Consider the following 21,583-nt stretch of genomic DNA (forward strand, 5'->3'; position numbering starts at 1 on the left):
TCAGAAAAGCAATGCAATATAATGGTGGTATGGACAATGGCATACAGATATTACACATATTAAGGTATCTGACTCCATGTGGAACATCAAAATTCTGTTTAGCAACAAATCATGTTTTTCTTCTGCTAGTGGGAATCTATCATTCAGTCTTTTATGGTAATACTGTACACATGTATTTCTCTCCCGCCATCTTAACCCTCTAAAGCTTACATCGATAAAGAAACGCCAGGACATATAAAGTTTTATATTTTTGCCAAATCTGAGCTGAGTCAGTATCATGTGTTATACCTAGTATGATTCAGGGGAAACTACCCTTTCCTTTCTTCATGGATTATATTTGTGTGAGCATACCATATTTGACATTTTGTTGAATAACTCCATTTCTATTTAGGTGTTTTGGAGCTCCTTGTGAAGTTTGGTTAAATATACCTTTTCCTCAGTGAGTTACAGCCATTTGTTGGATATTTCTCTGTGCCAGCCACAAAGCCAAATCAGGCTAGGAGCATAAAGTAAGGGGGTCAATGGCCCCTTCCACACTTCTTCTAATAAAGTGTATAAAGTGTGAGTGTGTGTGCGGGTGGGGGATCCACAGAGAGACAGAAATATAAACACCTTGCAAAGTACTCAAAACCGCCTCTTTGGTAGTTCCCACTACAGTAGGTGTCTCCAGGGACACATTTTGCCATGATGACCCACAGGCTGGAATCTGACGGTTCAAACACAATTCAAAGCTTTTTTTCAATCACAAATGGTTCCAAAGTTATTTATTATTTAACGGAAACATGTCTAGCGTAGCATTGATGTTATGCCAGGCTTTTAAGGACTATCACAGTGTACTGAGCTTTATCATAAATGATAAATTACTCATTCACCATTGTGTTTTAAATGAAAAGGTTGGTTGGTCCTGCTGACAGAGGGGAGTTTCTCTGTAAACCATTTATCATGAAAGCTCTACTACAAAAAATGACAAATTATCTCTGATCAAACACATTTATTATAATGTTAGGTCATAGGTTATTTCAACTTTATTTTTATACCGCATGTTCAAACAGAAATTGAAAAAAAAAATGGTTTTATTATTTATAATATATAAAGACTTTTCTTTCAAGGATTTTAAAATATTGTTGTCAGGCACTTTGAGTGATGCTTGTAATTGATTTTCTTAATGTGTCACCACTGTTCTCTGTGTGTAAACTGTATTTGTTGTTGTGTTTCTGTCCATGTTCATACTGCATTAAGTTTGTAGCGCCGCCACCCCATATAAAGGGCAGATGAGGTGGTTAAAACATTAAACATTAAAAAGGGATTTTGAAGAACCAAGTTGTAAAGGAGGAGTAGTGAAAAAAAACAAAAACAGTAATTTATTAACAAAAGTTCATTGAAACAAAGGGCAAAAATTAAACCCGGGAAATTCAATGAAACTGCATTTAAACTGAATCAAAAGAACACCAAACAAAAGAAAGCTGCAACCTCACAGCAAGCTGTCACCTCCAGTGAATGGGATTTTATCTCCTCAGCCTCACCTAACTGGAACCTACCACCTGACCAGGTAAGTATAGGGGGAGCTAAACCGAGCAAGCATCCAAATTCACACAGAATAATGAACAGACTATTAATACAATATCTTTAAGTTACTGCTGAAATCTCAATCCATCTAGGGGCACTCACACATACCAATGAGCACACGAATCATTATAGAATGTAATTTACTGCAGCACTATCTTACCTATATCCTCCTACATCTTAACAGAGCCCAGCCCCTCCTCTCTAAGAGGACATAATGAGGCAAACCTGTTTGCACTTTCCTTGATTGAGCTGCTGAGCAGCTGATCTACCCTAACATCCCAGGCAGGACATAAAATCCTATTAACACATAAAAAACAAACTAAACAAGCTTGTTCCATTTATACACACTTGACATTGTATCAAATAAACTGAAACATTGGACTGAAAACAGTTAAGTAGACACAATTTACTTAATTTTGTGGAACAGGGCCCTGTGAAAAGGGAGAAAGGCCACCTTTTCACAATGTTCTCTTGTGCACGTCTGTCTTGAAAAGGAGATGATTCTCTTTGTATTATTATTAATTTTTTTTAAATTTAATTTTATTCTATTCTTTTTTAAAATTTTATTTCAATTTGAAATGCTGATATTTTCTCTAGTGTACTTATTGTGTTTGTTTCTAAGCTCAACTACTTAAAAATTGGTTTATAAACTATTGTAATTATGAACTGTAAATTGCATAAAGGGGAAAAAAAGGGGAAACAAAGAAAGTATAAAAAAAAGAAAAGGAGATGCTGATCTCAATGAGACTCTATGAATATAATATGAGCATACACAAACTGTGTGTGTTCATATTGGTGCTGGTGCTTATCATAAGTGAGCCACAACAGCAGGTAGGTAAACCTACAAAATGTATAATTTTCTGTGGATTTGAACCTGACTGTTATGTCTATTTCGCATGGAGAGGAGAGGAGGTCGTGTTGCTCTGGTTCTATCTATTTGGCATGGAGAGGACGTCGTGTTGCTCTGGCTCTATCTGTTTGGCGTGGAGAGGAGGTCATGTTGCTCAGGCTCTATCTGTTTGCCGTGGAGAGGAGGTCATGTTGCTCAGGCTCGCTCTATTTGACGCAGAGAGGAGGTTGTGTTGCTCTGGCTCGATCTATTTGGTGTGAAGAGGAGGTTGTGTTGCTCTGGCTCTATCTATTTGGCGTGGAGAGGAGGTCGTGTTGCTCTGACTCAATCTATTTGGCATGGAGAGGAGGTTGTGTTGCTCTGGCTCTATCCGTTTGGCGACGCTAGGAAGCTGCTTGACATGACGTCCTCCTGGATCCACCTTTTTGCATATATTTACATTATATGTATTCATTTTTGTCATATGGATTGTCTATGCTGTATTTTCATTATGTTGTTACTCTGTACACATGAGATCTATTGCACATCTGTCCATCCTGGAAGGGGGATCCCTCCTCTGTTGCTCTTCCTGAGGTTTCTTCCATTTATTTTTTTTTGGGGGGGGGGGGGTTTCCTTATCCGATGAGAGGGTCGCACTGTAAAGGACAGAGGGTGTTGTATCCTGTACAGATTTTAAAGCCCCCCTGAGGCAAATTTGTGATTTTGGGCTATTCAAATAAAAATAAATTGACTTGACTTAAAATAGGTGATAATATATTTATATATTACGTATATATATATATTTATATATATATATATTTATATATATAGACCTGTGTTGATTGTTTTTTTTTTGCATTCTTTTTTTCTATTGGTTTGTATTTTTTACACTTTTCTGAGGAAAAAATGTAAGGCAGATTAGATTTGTTTGATTGACTTTTAAAACTTCTGTCAAGATATAGTTATTTATTTTTTTACCCACTACCATGTTAAGAAAGGAATACTTAGTTGTGTATGGGTTTTCACGTATAATTCATATGCATTTCAAAAAATGTATATCTCAAAGATGATTGTGCTCTTAAAATAACTCAAAGAATGTAAAGGAAATTCAATTCGCAAAGAGCACTTTGAACTCCCTCAACTAACTAAGTCAGGAGCTGTTCCATGAGCTGTTCCAGGAGCTGACGCTAGGAGCTGTCCGTGGTGCTGAAGCCTCGGCTCTTGGCTCTCGGCTCGGCTGCCTCCTCTCTCCTCTCTCCTCTCCTCTCTCCTCTCCTCTCCTCTCTCCTCTCCATGTGCTGCCGACCGCTCACACAGACAGGAATCCGCTCACTGAGCGTCCAAATTGGAAAGGGACCTCCGCGTTTCACTTGATAATTCTCGACTGTCTTCACTCTGCAAGAGTGTAGAGGAAGTGCCACAGCTAAACCGCGCTCCTCTGTTGTGTGTTTTGCGACACGTTTGAGTCCTCGCTTTGCTTTGTTTTTGCTCTTTAAGCCCTGGAAGTATTCTTTCTTAACACAAGGACTGTGTTTCTGTAGCTGTGCGCGGAGATCCACCTCGACTTTAGGAGACATGTGGATGAGACGAGACTGTCAATTGAAGACCCTCTTCGCGGTTCTGGTCCTCGCTGCTGCCGTGGACAGAATACATGGACAAGGTAACAACTTGGGGTCTTTTTTTGGTCTTTGGTACTTTGTGGGGATGTTTCCCTTCTGTCTAAACTATAGGACGCTGAAGGATGGAGATGAGTAATGGGCTGTGTTTACTATACTGTCAGATCTACAAGTGCGTTATTTGGCAGTGGTTGCAGAATGATTCTATTTGATATTAAGTTTACAATTTGTTTGTTTAAAGCTTCACACTCGAGCTAAAGAAAGCACAATATTGCTGGTTTAAAAGTTGCAGAGCACAATTCATTATCTGCACACATTCTAAACTGCTGCTTTGTTTTCTTTAAAGTGGTAATCTGGAATATTTTTCCAATATTTATGTCTGTAAAGTCATAAAGCTGAAAGAGGTAACACAGTGGTGATTGATCCTATATTGCCCACAAAATTTGCACTATTATCAAAAATTAAAATTACAGTTTCTCTCCATTGTATATAGAAAAAAAATGATGCACACAATTCTGAAAAGTTGAAGCTATATACATTGAAATATAATTTTTTCTATTTTATTTTTATGCTTGTGTATGAACAGAAAGACTCCAGACTGCTAAACTCTGAACACAATATTACTCAAATAGAAATTCTAAATCAACCAGGACTGAAATCTTAAGGATTGCCACTTTAACTACTGAAATAACTTGAATATTAATAAAAAAAACATGCAACATATAAACAGAAAATCAGCTCGCAAGTGCCTCCATACTGCACAAAGAGTATATAGATAATTATAAATTATAGGTTCTCACATTTTGCTACTGGATGAAATGTGTTTAACAGTTACATAACGGTTTACCGTCAATCACAACTTACAGAGCCTCTTTAGATTGCTCCTACACACACACACACACACACACACACACACACACATGCACGCACACACACATAAACACACATTTGGCCACAAATATGGTGTGAAAACAACCCATGGGGAATAAAAAAAACTTTCACAACACTATTCTGAACCATATTCAACCAAATGTGGTCAGTTTTTCCAAGTGAGATGCCTATTTATTTGATGAAACCCGGAGTAAACAGCCAGGAAGTGACTTGTTTTGGGCACCGAGGTCTGTGTGACAGACGGTGCTCGGTAATAAGACTCTAATCCTCAGGAATTGCTGAAGATTATTGACCAAGCTGTTTGACACAGTTGAGTGCTTGTGGGAAAGCGGCGACGGATTCGTGCACACCAGTGGCCTTGTCCTAATTATTTCTCTATTGTGCGTCTGGTCCTCTCTTTATCATTCTAACTATACATGCTGTTGGTCTACCTGTTATTTCAGCTTGTCTGCACAGTTTTACTATCACCCACCCAACCCCCCTACTCTCCTTTCTGTGGTGATCTATATCTCCTCTTTGTCAAGCAGTTGGACATAGACATGAGCCACCTCCAAGGTAGTGCATGCACATGCAGTTTGGATGGATATCAGTAATGTAATGAATGAGGTGAACACAAAAAAAATCAAGCAGCCACTGTAGAGTCTTAGCAAAAGACTGGAATAAAAAAAGTATTTATTTATCTGAGCAGAATTACATGTTGAATATATAGCAAAAATTGGAATTTGCACCTTCTGACACTTTTTCTACATGCACATCACATCGTCAGTTAATACAAGTATCACATAATATTTGCAACAGCATTAGGTAGAATAAATGACAAATGCTTTTCTACATAATTTTTTGATGAGGGCTGTCTGTTTCACGTCGAAAATGAACACATTTATGGAGGGACAAGTGATAACTAAACAATGCAATAATTGTGAAAATGAATTCACATTGCCTGGGCTGGTTCACTCATTACATCTCAGCTCGTGCAAAACCAATTTTGGACCTGTGCCTGAAACAACATTTTACACAATCAATAAAACATCTGCTGATGGGTATCTAGCGGAGGAAAGATGCAGCGTCGCTTCAATACAGAATTACCTTGCATGAGAAAATTGCCAGTTATTTTGTGGTCAGGGATTGCACGATAAGAGATTTCATCGCGGATTGCGATAAAAAACAATGATCGTGGTGAATTCCATTATCGGGATAATCGTGAATATTGTCACATGAGTGACCTGATAAAGCTGTCTATAGGTTGCTATCATGGTAGAGAAATACAAATAGAGCCTGATTTGAAAATACAGGAATTAGCATGTAAGAAAGAACAGACTCATTTTTCTTATTTATTTATTCTTTATTTACAATTAATGATTACCTTATTTAAGATTGATTGATTTTCACTAAGAAGGATGTTCACTAAAGAAAGATTTGTGTCTTATCTGTGATGCAATAAAATAATTTGTTTCTTAAAATGTAAGGTAAAGTGATTCCAGTAGTGCCCTTTTAAGAGTTTTAAGCATATTTTGATGAGTATTGTGATAATATCTTGAATCGCAATTATCTTGTGCAGGATCATTTTGACCTGAAATTTTCATATTGTCCCATGCCTGCTTGTGGTGTAGCCCAAGAAGACGTTTTATATTTTTAGCAGTAAACACACTCTTTACAGTAGCGCTCATCAGGTGTATGTGAGTGTTTTCAGAGTCACAATTGCACATATCCCAAGAACACACCTGCACTGCTCGCTCACTGCTCAACACCCTAGGGAGAGGGAAAAATGCACTGTGCACTATTTTTAGAGCAAAATCAAATTTAACAGCTTCCATTAGTGAATTCTCTGCCGTTGCTTAGCCAGCAAATGTTCACGTGAGTAAAATTCACCGAGGCTGGCTGATTCTCGTGGTTTTGATGCGTTGCCATTGTCCAATGCTTTGAATGTGCACGAGAACCAGTGAGGTTTTGTTTAGAGGAGGAGGTCTTAATCTCTCATTAGTAGCACAGCCTTTTGTTGTGAACTTCAGTCTGTTACCTAGCAGGGAACACAAACACCCATCCATTTCACTGTCATGAGCTCAGGAACTAGAGATGTTGTGCTAAATTTTGGAACTGTGACGTTATTTTCCCATCTGCAGTGTGTACATTCACGTTATTTTGTAAAGAAAATGGCATTTTCAGTAATAATTTATAATAATTTTCAGCTTAGTAATTGCTGTTAGTGTCATCAAAATTACAAGCAACTGATGGTTTTCTTTTCCATCCAAGTTGCATTGCTCCTTACGCTTTCTATTTGCAGTGCAAATTCAGGCTGCTTTGTTATCCAAAAAACATCACACTGACTGCACACTGCTCAAATTGTCTTCATTTTTTCTTTCTTGTTTTGTATAATTAATATTAGATTTTATTGGCTTCTAACTTTTCTTATCTTTTCAAAGTCAGAAAAAAACATGTGCAAACAGATGGATTAAAGACTTTTTACATATTAGAAAAAACAAACAAACAAACAAACAAACATTTCTTGCAAAGTGCGTCCTGGCCTTCGACTACGTTTTGAGCAGCGGGATATTTCTTTCATATGGTAAGTATGAAATAGACAGCAAAACATTCAAATGACAAAAAAGCATGCAAGAAATAATTACCCACTGATTAAGTTAAAAATGGAATCAGGCGACTGTAGGTACAAAGTCCACGGTCGTAACAAATAATGTTGCTTTTCAAATGAAAGGCTTCTATTCCTTTAATTTGTTTTTTTCCCCCATTAATAAGAGGAGGTCATTTGGGGAGAGAATCAAGGATCATTAAAATTCTGATCAGAGCCTCTTTATTTACACCTTTAACTCCAAACAACAACAAGAAAAATGAAAGGGACAGCCTCTAAATCTGCTCCGTGCTTTTCATGAGGCATTTTCATTTAGTCTGTACTCCAGCATTTATTTATGTTGTGTGGAGATCAAATAGTGACTCAGCAGTTCTGTGTGGAATTTGCATGGTTTCCTTTACGTTTGCATTTAAGATGTTTTTTTTTATTTCCCTTCGACATGCCAAAGACTTACAAGTCAAGCTGTTTGTGACGCTGAAATTCAGTAATGTGTTCCATATGTATCCTGGGATATAATCTGTCTCACATCATAAATTAAATTGAATCAAACTACAAGAGAGAGAGAGAGAGAGAGAGAGAGAGAGAGAGAGAGAGAGATTAAAATATTGAATTGGGATTAATTGCAAATCAATCGCACATTTTTGTCTGTTCAAAATGTACCTTGAAGGAAGATTTGTCAAGTATTTAATACTCTTATCAACATGGGAGTGGGCAAATATGCTTGCTTTATGCATATATATGTATAAATTTATGAGTGGAAATAATTTAATAACAGAAATCAATGACAAATATTGTCCAAAAACCCTCACATGTACTGCATTTAGCATAAAAAAAATGCTCAAATCATAACATGGCAAACTCAAACCCAACAGGCAACAACAGCTGTCAGTGTGTCAGTGTGCTGACTTGACTATGACTAAGACCCAAACTGCATGTGATTATCATAAAGTGGCATGTCTGTAAAGGGGAGACTCGTGGGTACCCATAGAACCCATTTTCATTCACATATCTTGAGGTCAGAGGTCAAGAGACCCCTTTGAAAATGGCCATGCCAGTTTTTCCTCGCCAAATTTTAGTTTGGAGTGTTATTTAACCTCCTTCGCGACATGGTTGGTACCAATGGATTCCTTAGAAAAAATCTAACCATGGTGAATTTTTTTGTGTTGTATGTGTAGTTAGGCCATGCACAGCAACCAGCAGCAGTGGTTTGAGGATGTGATTACCAAATTGCAACAAGTAACACTTAACATGAGAACGCTACAGGCCTTTAATTATCACAATGCGAGTCTCCAAGCGACAAAGTGACACAACTTGTTATGAACAGTTACTCGGATAGACGACCTGAAGGCAACAGCTTGAACTTGTCATAAAAGGTATCAATCAAATTTACACTCTAATATAAAGCATGCAATCAGATGTAACTGCTATTACTTGTACAGCACTGGGTCAAGTCAGAAATCATATCAAAAATATTAAAAGATACGGACTGTATACATCTTATCCATCTTCCCAGAGAAATCCATGAGTATAGCTGCTGCCAACCACTGTGAAAAAGTCAGTGTACCAGTAAATCTACATTTACTTAAAAATCTTTCCCAGTGAATTTTATGCTTGTTTCCAATTCATTCATTACAAAGCAGCTCAATAATAATTGAATTTTACAAAAGTATTCAAATTAGTGCGTCTAATAAAGTCCTGACAGATAATTAATAGCTAATCACGCATCCATTCAGTGTGGAGAGTTTTTGTTGGCCTTGGCGCGGCACTTGGAAGTTTTACACAATGTAATGACATTCAGCTGAGCCTATTATCTTTATGCTTACACATTATTCCCGCCTGTTAACAATGATCTGTAGCCATCAGGGAGTTGGAGAAAGGGATGTTTTATGTATCCTAAAGCTCATTAAAATGAGTTATGATCTGCTCCTGGTTGACGGAGCGCTCCTTGACATGCCACTGTTGGTTTCAAGAATGTGCGTTTTGAGTTCTGTAAGTCTCAGATTTACAATATCTGAATGTTATTCATCATTATGACATATTGCAAGTTAGATTGTGTAAAACGACAATTTTGCATCCAGTTCACTTGGGAGACATTTTTTTTTCTTCTTTAAACAAAAAAACCTCTACTATAATTCTGTATTTATCTTGACTTGAGGTTATTATTGTAAGAGGTGCATATTAAAAACTGTACCCCTGCAGCGCTGTCTCCTAAAAATGACGTTCAAGCGTAACACAGAAGGAAACGAAGGTTACGATATTGTAAACCTAGTTCTATGAGCACATTGGAGGAGAGTATTGCCCATAGAGTCCAGTGGAGGGCGGAGCATGTGTGAGTTAGAACTGCATTGTGAATTACATTTCGAGGGAAACATATTTTTTGACGTGGACTACGTTTGTTTTTGACATATCACAAATACATTTCTAATAACAGTCCACAGAAGTCCACGTAGGAAGGAGGCCCGGGGTCCTAACTATGATGTTTTTTTTTTATTAAACTTAACAAAGTAGTTTTGTTGTGTGTTTGTTTTGTTTTTCAATTTCATAGTCATTTTAAAGCTAGGGTTGGTAATCTTGAGAAATTAGCAAGAGTACATTGTTTTTTTCTAAAAGTGATCCAACCGAAAAAGCCAGCACAATGTTGCCAACTCTTTTCCAATGAAAGTAGCTAGCAGCATTAGCTCCAAAAGTCCCTAAATGTAGCGAGAAAGTCGCCAAGTCGGCAACACTGACAGTCCGTCCCTTTAAGTCTCCCTCCAAAGTCACTCCCCCAAAAACATCATTATGAACATAAACATATCATTATGGAGTGCTACAGGAATGAGTGATAAAACCCGGAAATGACTTAACATTTTAGCACTTCCGGTTCCCTCGGCTGGAAGTCAATGGGTTTTTTGAATGCTTAAGAGATTTTACCGTTTTGTTCCACGACATAAAATACATCAGTTTATATCCCACTCATGAATTTTGAAGCCTTTATGTGTCTTAAAAAAGGCGGTTGCTAACAAGTGGCTAAATGAGGCTACTAAACGTACCTTTGGTGAAGTTCGTTTATAATCCAACGTTAGCTTTTTACTTCTGGCGATTGCATTTACACTTCAAAAATCATAAGAATGGTGTTCATTCGTCAAGATTATCTTGCTGAACAAAATGTGTAAGTATCATAAACGTGTGTTTGCCACAGAGCTCATTTTCTACAATCATCCAAAACCCAATGGAAAAATCCCATTGGCTTTTTGTCGTGGGAACCCAGGGCGATATTAACTTCCTGGTTGGCCTACAAAAATCCGTCATCCCTGCAGCACTCTATGAATGCAAACAACGAACATGGCTGTTGTTAGCACTCACAGCTGAGTTGCACACAGGTAGGTAGGTAGCCCGTTCAATCATTACATTCGGGCCAAATGAAATGATTGGATGGGTTTATTACAGACCTGCGTCAGCCACAGATACCAGAGGTTTTTCTTTTTTTTGTGAGAGCATTTGATCTGTCTGAATGTAACTAGAATGTCAACTAATAACAAAACATGTTTCTAAAATCTTTACCAACCCTACCTTTTAGCCAAACCATAATGTTTTTTAATAAACCTAACCAAGTGGTCTTGGTACCTAAACCTAACGAAGTTTAAGCACAAAGTAAGGTTTAGTTAGAAACATTAACCATGTATTTAAAACGGTTTAAAATTGTGACCGTAATCAGGATAAAAATACGCTTCCCTTGAAACGTAATTGAGAATGCAGATTAGTTGTATGGGAAGGTAATTTTGTAGGACACAGGGTAGAACACTGATCGTAATTGCGATACTGAACTCACAGAGGGGGTGAACATTTCTATGGGCCTGCTTTGTATTGCCACCTGTTACAACAGTAGAATGTTAATTTCATGTTTCAAATAAGCAGCATTCACCTCAATAGTAAATCTCCCTGTTTGTATCACTCACAAATGGTGATGAAATGTGCCAGGGTCATGGGAATAAGACGGCCATACTATAGGCTTAGATTGTTGCTTTGAGCGATGAGCTTGAAAAATCTGAGCATGCTATAGTTCCAGGGGTGGCAACAGAAATCATTCAACACCTGTTTGTTGGATTGCCAGTGATTAACTCCATCAAGGGCTATTCAGCATCTGTGTGCTGTCATAATTAGTTTAACTTTCCCAAGGCCTGTCAATGGTAAATGAGAGTCATTATGCCAGAATGCCCCTCTTCAAGGCTTGGCGCCCGCCTGCCTGCCTCAGCCCCTCTCTGTGCCTGTCTCGGTCTCTTTCACTGCCTCCTAGGTGGAGCTCACAGCTTGGCTGAATGCGACTCATTTTCAACTCTTCATGTGCAAATGCCTCTCTCGCGCCGTGAGAATGTTCTATGCATTCTAATTTGAGTCATTACCTCATATATTTTCTTCCTCAAAAGTGCGGGGCTTTTATTTGTCGAAAGGATAGGAGTGTTTTTGCAAGGATCTTTTTGGATTTCATCACTGTTTTTCTTGGATTGGTTCTCCAACAGCTGGTTTTAGCCTATAGAAAATAAAGCCTGGTGCTCTCACTAAATCAGGCTGTACTTCATCTAAATCCGCAGTTCAGTATTAGAATTCAGATGTGGAGAACATAAAGTGGTTGGATGAAAAACATGGTTTATTTTTTGCTCATATCCTTACTGTGCGGTCAAAATGCAGCATCAGCTTTAAAAACGAGGACAACCGGCTATGTTGTGTGAAATAGAGGAATAAGTATTTTCTTTGTCAGGTTCTCTTTCCTCCTCCCTGTTTTATTTAACATTTAACATTCCGTTCTATCTTAAGGGTGACTCAGAGATGAGTAGTTGGCATCCGTTTGCCCAGCCCAGAGTAATTGAACATTTTGTTGTCCTTTTGGGGTAAACTACGTAATTAACTAAACATATTCTGTTCTCCAGCATAGAGAAGATGTAATATGCTTTTTAATTTTTACCCTTATATAATAGGCTACCTGATTACCATACTGTTTATGCATAGGCTACTATTATTCATTTATATTTTTTTATGAAATCAATTACAGTATTGGCTGCTTGACCATTAACCAATGAAGCAATATACAGTATCTGGTTTTTAATTCATGTACAAAGAAATTACTGTTTACACAGAAAATACAGCAACAGGTTTTGATTTTAAGTAACATAATTTGCTTTTTGTACATTTTTATTTGTGTAGCTTTTTGCCTAAACTCTTATGCCAGGTTGATCTGAGTCTATTATGCATACAATGTTTAAAAAAAATACAGTAATACTTTATAATACAGTACACAAAATTGTGAGTGGTTACTAAAGAACAATTGAGTAGCGAATCAGGAACGACCTGAGACAGTAGGATTCTCTAATTTTTTAAAATTGTTTTAATTATCATATTACACCCTGGTCTTCTAAAAATTTGATCCCAGTTTTGAAACTACATTGTCAATCAGTTTCGAGGGAAATATATACTCTGCTGGATTACATTTGTTTTTTACTGGCATCATATGAAACTAGAAAACGTAAGGAAATCCATTGGTATCTACAGCTTGCAAAGGAGTAATAATAATAACGCTCCAAACTTACAGACTCAATTTTGTATGTGTGTATATGTGAATGAAAATGGGTTCTATGGGTACCCACGAGTCTCCCCTTTACAGACATGCCCACTGTATGATAATCACATGCAGTTTGGGGCAAGTCATAGTCAAGTCAGCACACTGACACACTGACAGCTGTTATTACCTGTTGGGCTTGAGTTTGCTATGTTATGATTTAAACCTATTTTTTATGCTAAATGCAGTACCTGTGAGGGTTTCTGGACAATATTTGTCAATGTTCTGTATTTTTAATTGATTTAAAATAATAAATAAATGCATACATTTGCATAAAGCAAGCATATTTGAACACTCTCATCTTGATAAGAGTATTAAATACTTGACAAATCTCTCTTTAAGGCACATTTTGAACAGATAAAATATGAGTGATTAATTACGATTAACTATGGACAATCATGCGATTAATCACGTTTGTTGCATAAACAAAAAGTAATCTTGTTATTTTTGTTTTGTTTCAATTTACAATGTTAACCATGTGTTTAAAACTGTGTCTGTTATCCAGGAGAAAATACGTTTCCCTTGAAACGTAATTGACAATGCAATTAAATTGTATGGGAGCGTAATTTTGTAGGAGACTGAGGGTTGAATATTCAAAGTTCAAAGACTCACAATTTCATGTAACATATCGTTAAGTGTTACCAAAAATACATGGTACAGTAAAGCCTTTAAAAAACACAACAATGCAGAGAGAAACAAAAGGCTTTTTTCTTCCTGAAAACATTTTCCCATCCGGTTTATTTAATCACTTTGACAGTTTGGATAGACCTGAAATGGGTTATTGTATTTAGATAATTATGTGAGAGGTTTCTCCAACAGCCTGTGTTTTGGCTCAACACAATCATCTCTTAAGAGATTTAAAGTAACACGTTTGCGATGAAATTGTCAACATGTATCCTCGGCAAAGGAGAGAGATTTCCTCTGGAATCGGAGGCAGAGCTGCTCCACTTATGAAATCTCCCTCCCGAAGCGGATGACTGGGGCAGGACTTCCAGCAGGGAGGGCAATGGACTCTGGGAAACTGGCGGGGCATACACATTTAATTTATTCCAAGTGAAGACCAAAAGACCTCTACCAAAAAAAAAACTAAATGAAGCGATGTATACCACTTTGTCAAAGCAGTACATCGCTGGCTTACTTCTACCTGCTTTGCCTTTGGCCTCGCGCCTTATCGATCCTACCAGTCGTCCACTGACAAAAAGAGTCCCCGCGGTTTGCCTCCCCCCGGGCCGAGCCTCCTTTCCGCACCTTTCACGCTCCGCCTGGCCATGTACACACCTCTCTAATCAGGACTGGCGTGTTTTGCGGCTGCAGTGGGGATGGCTCTCTGAAACGATTAGGCCCGGGGACAGCTCCGGCTCTCTTCCCCCTCTTCTCCACGCCACATCCCATCTAGAAAGCATTTCATCTGTGGCTGTGGGAAGGCTTACGCGGGGTCGAGGAGTGCTGGGTGAAAAGCAGCAGGTAATAGGCTGTGTAATGTGTTTGGGGGAGTAGTTTTAGTATTCACAGTTAGTGCTGACCTCTGGCAGGCTGAGCCACCCCCACAGTAATTTCCTCTGAAAAGATGTAATTGAATTCATCAGGATGAGTAAACATATTAAAAGTAGCGGCGAAAGATAACAATGTTGTGGGTAGATCAAGGAAGGGGATAGTGGCTCCGTGAGTAATTGAAAATAGGCAAAGACAAACATAAGAAAGTGTGCAGGACGCTGCAGGGAACGCGTTGCAGTTATAGTTGAAGCTTGTATGCATTTAACGCCACATCTGTCCTGATGTATGATTTAAACCTGCAGTAGGCAGAATGTTTTTGGCATCATTGGGCAAAACTTCTATAATAACCTTTCAGCATATTGTAATTCAAGCGTTCTGAGAGAAAACTAGACTTCTGCACCTCATCCTGGCTCTGTTTTCAGGCTTTAAAAAATCTAGCCTGTGACGGGAGACTTTGGCCAATAGCGTTCCTATTGGCTGTGCTCCGGCTGGTGGGCGGTGCTTGGTATTTCCTCAACTGATCTCAACATTGCTGCCGGGTCACAAACTTCCTAATTTTACAGCAAAGCAGTACATTACAAGATGTTTCTGAAAACATTTAATGCAATAAATAGGCATTACAGTAACAGAATACTAATTTATATTTGATCAGCGCTGCCTAGTTTGACCATTTGGTCGGAGTTTGTGAGTGATTGACAGGTGCTCAGAGATGGCAGGCTTCAGCTTGGCTCTGATTGGTTGTTTTCGTCCGGTCTGTGAAATCTTGCAGATGCCATTAGGGACACCGGAGGACACAAAGGCACATGTTTTTTTTCAGATATACTGTCAGGATATAGTGACCGTTTCATAAAAAAAAAAACTTATTAAAAAAAAAAGCATAATTCCTCCAATTCTACCCACTGCCGCTTTAAGTGCTGTCTAAGACAAGCTGATCATAAAATCACCAGAAACACTGAATTCTTGCAGTGGATGCAACCGCCCACTGAACTGAGTTTGAAAATGAAGCAAAGTATCACAGGCATACATCCATCTCCAAGCATTTTGTACGGCTGACGTCTTCAGTCCAGACAATACAGACACAGAGCAGAGGGACGTGATATAACTCTGAGCCTTGTGCTCTGTAGTGAGATGTATTGAAGTGACGTCCCAGAGGACCTTGTGTATAATTCAGAGGTTCTAACATCGACCGCCATCTTCAAAATATCGAACATTGTCAGTCCGAGCAACTGCTGGGTGGTCGGGCAATTGTCTGTCAGTTATAAGGCATTCAGTCCTCCAGCCTCCGCTTCTCTCCCGGTGATGGAGAGCCGGCTCATTGTGGCCGCGTTCTCATCTGTCAAAGCTGCGAGCAGCCTGTAGAAAGAATAGCCGTCTTTAAGAATGGATTACTTAGCGGGGAACAGCTGGAGCTCTGTTAGACCACATCATTGATTGCTGGACTATAGCCTTTAGTGATAAAAGGTCCATGCATAGGAAGCTATACTGACAATTCTTCTGAAATAGATGATGACGTGATGTTTAGTAGCTTCCGATTGATGGAGGAAAAGCTTCGAAGGCCAAACAATACCTTTGACAGGGACATAATGTAACTCATTGCTTAATATCTGTTTGTCTTCCTACTCTTTTTACATTCCAGCTTCGGAAATATCTCAGCTATTTGATAGATTGCCATAAAATTTAGTACGGCCATTCATAATAATAATACATTTTATTTATATAGCGCTTTTCTAAAAACTTAAAGACACTTTACATAGATAAAAAGATCATAAAACAAGGACATCATAAAAAATATAAAACACAATATTAATCACACATTAAAAGCAGTTCTAAAAAGGTGAGTTTTGATTTGTGATTTGAATGTGGACAGGTTGGTGCAGTCTCTGATGTGTTTGGGGAGTGAGTTCCAGAGGGAGGGGGCGGCTATGGCAAATGCTCTGTCACTCATGGTCCCCAGAGGTTGAAACCTGCTGACTTTTGTGGTCCCCTGAATTTCTCTCAAGCGCCACCACAAGGTTGACATTTGTTTTTTAGTGAAACGTCTTCACAACTATCGGATGAATTTATTTTGGCACAGATACCCTTGGTCCCCAGAGAATGAATCGTAATGACTTTGGCGGTCCCTTGACTTTTCCTCAATTGGCATTATCAGGTCAAAATTTTAATTTCTCAATTACTTTGGTTTATGAGCAAATATCAGTGGGCAACCTGCGGGTCTGAAAAGTGAAGCCAATGCGGAAGTGCCTTACACTTGCATTCTATCTAATAGCCAGCAGGGGGTGACTCCTCTGGTTGCAAAAAGAAGACTGATTGTATAGAAGTCTATGAGAAAATTATCCTACTTCTCACTTGATTTATTACCTCAGTAAACATGAGTTTATGGTCTCAATTTCTAGTTTCAAGTCGTCCTCAATACAGCATGATGTTCATTTAGTAAATGATGGACCCATTTAGAGTAAAATAGACCATTAAGCAGGGTATGCTTTAGGGTCTAGCTACCTTGTGATGGACAGGTCGCTACCACGGCATTTTCTGGTCTGGGAGTTGTCCGTGTTTCCATCTTACAACTTTAATCATAGTGGCATTATGGGAATATTATAAATCATTAGGCCCACTCATTCTCTTCCTGAATATTTCAGTTTACCGTGCATATATGGCCGTAAAAGGTCCGGTCATTGGCAAGGATCATCCTCTACTGTGAGAATTCCCTTTCTCTGTTTGCCTTCATAATTCAAACCTAATCCTTGGAAGCACACTCAGTCAGGCCTCATGGACTGAATACATTAGGCCTGACTGAGTGTGTTTTCAGTTCATGAAAGTTCATTGTAACATTTTGGTCACCTTAAAATATCTTGTTCAACGTTCGGTTGTACTTAGCTCCACCCTATTCTGGTTGCAAAAAAAAAAGATGGCGATGGCCAAAAAACAAGATGGCAATGGCCAAAATGCCGAAATACAGTCAAAGCTGCAAAATGTCAGTCCACAAACCCATGAGTGACGTCCCTTTGACTATGTCCACTTCATATATACAGTCTATAGCAAATACCTGCCAGTGTTAGCATGCTAACACGCTAAGGTGGTGATCTCGGTAAACATTATGTTGTGTCATTATGAAAAAAAACAAAAACTTTAATTACTTATTATCCATATAGCATTTGTGTAATGGGAGTAAAACCTTTCTAATTAACTGCTTATGGTTGTGGTTTAGATTTGTCATTTTAGTTTAGATGCGAGGCCAATATGATTGCATGGATATAGATGTCTGCAGTGTGTTGTATTAGAGGTGTGTGTGTGCTTATATTGTCTATTGTTAAGTACGTCCTGGTTGCCGATTTGCTAAGTCCCGTCGGCCCACACATTCATAGGACATAATATATTTAAATTATATAAATATATTATTATTCAAGCCGCTGAATCAAAAACGTATAGTGAAAATAAATCCTTATTTGACTTTGATTTTATTGGATTTAACCCAGGAATCAGTTTCTAAATGTTCCTCAGCAGCTTGGGGGAGGAGCATGTATTCAGTCCATGAGGCCTGACTGAGTGTGCTTCCAAGGATTAGGTTTGAATTATGAAGGCAAACAGAGAAAGGGAATCCTCACAGTAGATGATGATCCTTGCCAATGACCGGACCTTTTACGGCCATATGTGCACGGTAAACTGAAATATTCAGGAAGAGAATGAGTGGGCCTAATGATTTATAATATTCCCACAATGCCACTATGATTCTCTTGTGGATACAATGTTGAAGTTTAAACATCATTCCTTTGTTGTAAAATACATACTCTTATGTTAATGTGATTATGCTCAAAATAAATAATAAAGTTGTTGCAGTGAGACATATTAAGGGTATTTTAGCCATAAGTTTCACCCCAACAATATTGCCATAAACAGATTATTATGTCTATTTATATCATATAATGCTAACCAACCTTTTGGCTGCTGTTTGAGAGTTGAGTGGTTTATTTGAATAAGAGATGAAAACATGAACCTCTTGTAACTATGAATCTGCAGTGTATTTAAAGTCAGATGTTCACCGTGTAGCAGATCTGGATGCGCTTATAACGTATTGATCCAATTTTATATAGTGTTACTATATTTCTCTCCATAGATGATTCAGTACAAATGATGTAAGTATGTGTAGGATCAAGCCTAGAGGGCGAAATCCCTCGGTATCTTTGTGGAATCACAACTGCATCTTGCACCATCCACATTTATGACCAAGAAAAAGCAAAAAAAACAACATCTCACCAAAAGTGAAAATGAACTTTTGAACCCAATTTTGCAGACATCAAGCAGGAGGAGGTAGGCAGGCACTTGATATGACAGAAACTATACTGTAAACTTGCAAGCAGGGAGAAAAAACCCACAGTGAGTCAAAAGGTAACAACAGGAAACAAACACGTAGGCAGACAGGTAGACAAAACTGACAGGGGATCTTGGAAAAATAAGGCCATCTGACAAAAAAAAGGTTTGTAATGAGGTGCAGCTGCAACCAGCAGGTCATGAAGGGTGATGAGGAGATGAGCTAGAGGACAGAGGAACATAATAACAACACCTGGTGGACAGGTGACAGGTGTTTTTTTGGAAATGCCACAGTAGGAAAAGAACATGTAAATAATAAAATTAATGATGGCTAAATTCCATCTTAGCTGCTTCAGTTTTAGGGTCTTGGTCTTGTGCGTTCTGGCTCACTGTCACACACTGTCATGGCTGACTGGGATTTGAATATAACAGAGCCATCATTAATGATATCAGTAACACTTGCGCTGTGAAACAAGCCCACAATCACTTTCTTGCTGAGGGTTAAATTAGAAGATTGAGAACCCTCTCATGCCTGTATGCTAACTATAAATCTACAGCCTGGAGATAGTTAGCTTGTGTCAGCATAAAGACGATGGTTAACAGCTAGCCTGGCTCTGTCAAAAGTTCGAAATCCACCTAACCTTCCACTCCCTGCTGATTGGTTTGGGACGGCACTTAATATGGCGGACCCTCCACGCGAACGCGCAAACGGAGTGGAAGTAGGCAGGGAGAGGGTGTAGGGCAGGGGTCAGCAAACCTTTACTATCAAAAGAGCCATTTTAGGCAAAAAAAAAAAAAAAATCTGTCTGGAGCCGCAAAACATTTGAGCATTGTGATGAAGATGAGTTTATAGACTAAGTATATAGTATATAAGTCTAATGCAGTGAGGGCCAAAGAGCAAATGTACTACGGACTATTAGGGCCACGAAAAACATCTGAGATTTCCAGAATAAAGTCATAATATTACAAAAAGAAAGTCGTAATATTATGAGAATAAAGTCATAACTTTACGAGAAAAAAGTCGTAATATTACGAGAATAAAGTCATAACTTTACAAAAAAAACAACATGTAAAATTACTACTTTTTAATATTACGACTTTTTTCTCGAAATCTCTGATTATTTCATTTTTTCCTCAATGTGGCCCTAATACTCCGTCGTACCGTCATACCATAGACCTACAACAATGATAAATGAAAATGAAAATGTAAACAAAAAACAGTTATTCATTTCCATTTTTAAAAATCCACAGGGAGCCACTGGAGAGGGGCTAAAGAGCCGCAGGGTGCAGACCCCTAGTGTAGGGGGTGGTTTGGAATTGGGCCAGAGTGTGTGATACTCAGGGGAAGTAGTTGTAAAGTTTGATGGCCACAGGCAGGAATGACTTCCTGTGGCGCTCTGTAGTGCATTTCGGTGGAATGAGTCTCGTTTGTTTAATCTGTACACGAGCGTGAATGCAAAAAATGCAAATGACCATCCTGTTTTTTGCTGGCTTCATATTTAGCATTCAGTGGTCTAGATCTTCTCATGAAACTCTGGGCAAGAAAGCAAATAAGCGTAATTCCCCCAACTGTAGAATTTAACGGTTTGCCTTGTGGGGACCAGCTTTTTGCCGTCGAATGGAACATGAGTCCCCATAATGAAGCCCAACTGTGAACTGATTTTTGTCCCAATAACACGATTAATGCATATACAGAAAGAGACAGCAGCGGGAGGACGAAGGAGAGGCAACGGGCATAAACGTCACCATGACATCGGTTTAACCTCTGGTGGAAATGTCTGCTAACTGAACCGTCAATTATTCTATTAGCTGCTAATGAATCTAAACACGCATCAATGAACTTAACGGTGATGTTTGTGTCAAATTTAACGGATAATGGTTTTAATAATGATTTTTATTATGTGTTTTTTACTAAATCCCTTTAGGTATCATTCATATCTCTGAAGACAACAATAAACTGACCTATGGTTCAGCTGGAGTCATTTTTTGGGTCAATCATGGATCAGTCTCTTTTTACTCTGCAGTACAGTAAGTAACAGGCCGATTCTATAACAAGAGCTTATCTCGGTCCATCCCAGCATGTGTAGGGCAGAATCTACAAAGGGAAACAAAGTCAGATCCAACTAGCTGTGAGGCAATGTGCCATGCCGCGCTGCCTTGAAATGCACCAGTTTCAAAGGACTGATGATTTTCTCTCTAGCCTTATTTTTAGAACAAGAGACAACACTTAAATGGCACAATTCCCTTGCCCTTAGAAACGGCATACATCTGCCCTTAATAGAGTTTGTATTATAATAGTTACTGGTTTTAAGAGGCTGTCTGAATAGAACCAAAGAAGATATAGATATAGATGTATCTTTTTTAGCAGATGAGCTATAATCTGGCCTCTTCTTGTTTTTTTTTTTGTTTCCACTACAACATGGGTAGCATCGTAAACATATCTCTGGTTACTTTTAATGGAGCCTGTTCTGCAGAGACAACAAAAACAGATGTTTATCAGAAAGCAGCCTTGGGAAAAATATTCCATGGAAGATCATCTGGGGGAATGTTTTTTTAGCTAGTGTCCGTGCTACTACAAACCACTCTTTTTGAGTTTTCTCCACTATGACTGTATTGTGAATGAAATGTTCTGGTACATCCTGTGTTTTTCACGAGGAAAAAAATGAGTAAAGCTGATTTTGCGACGTGCGAGGACAGCTGTTTTG

At 38.5% G+C, this 21,583-nt stretch overlaps 1 protein-coding gene across 2 annotated transcripts in view; it reads left to right on the forward strand.

The window, feature by feature from the left end:
• Positions 1-3,637: 3,637 nt before the first annotated feature.
• The window catches only part of LOC141752883 (seizure protein 6 homolog), a 125,297-nt gene continuing 107,351 nt past the window's right edge, over positions 3,638-21,583 (forward strand). Inside the window, exon 1 of one of the 2 annotated variants that reach the window (XM_074611124.1) lies at positions 3,638-4,055. In XM_074611124.1, coding sequence (XP_074467225.1) covers positions 3,971-4,055 — 85 coding nt within the window. In that variant the 5' untranslated portion in view covers positions 3,638-3,970. The remainder of the gene's footprint in view (positions 4,056-21,583) is intronic. The other variant, XM_074611125.1, reaches the window with a different exon arrangement.

Source organism: Sebastes fasciatus, chromosome 16 (assembly GCF_043250625.1).
Source record: "Sebastes fasciatus isolate fSebFas1 chromosome 16, fSebFas1.pri, whole genome shotgun sequence".
Taxonomy (NCBI): Eukaryota; Metazoa; Chordata; class Actinopteri; order Perciformes; family Sebastidae; genus Sebastes; species Sebastes fasciatus.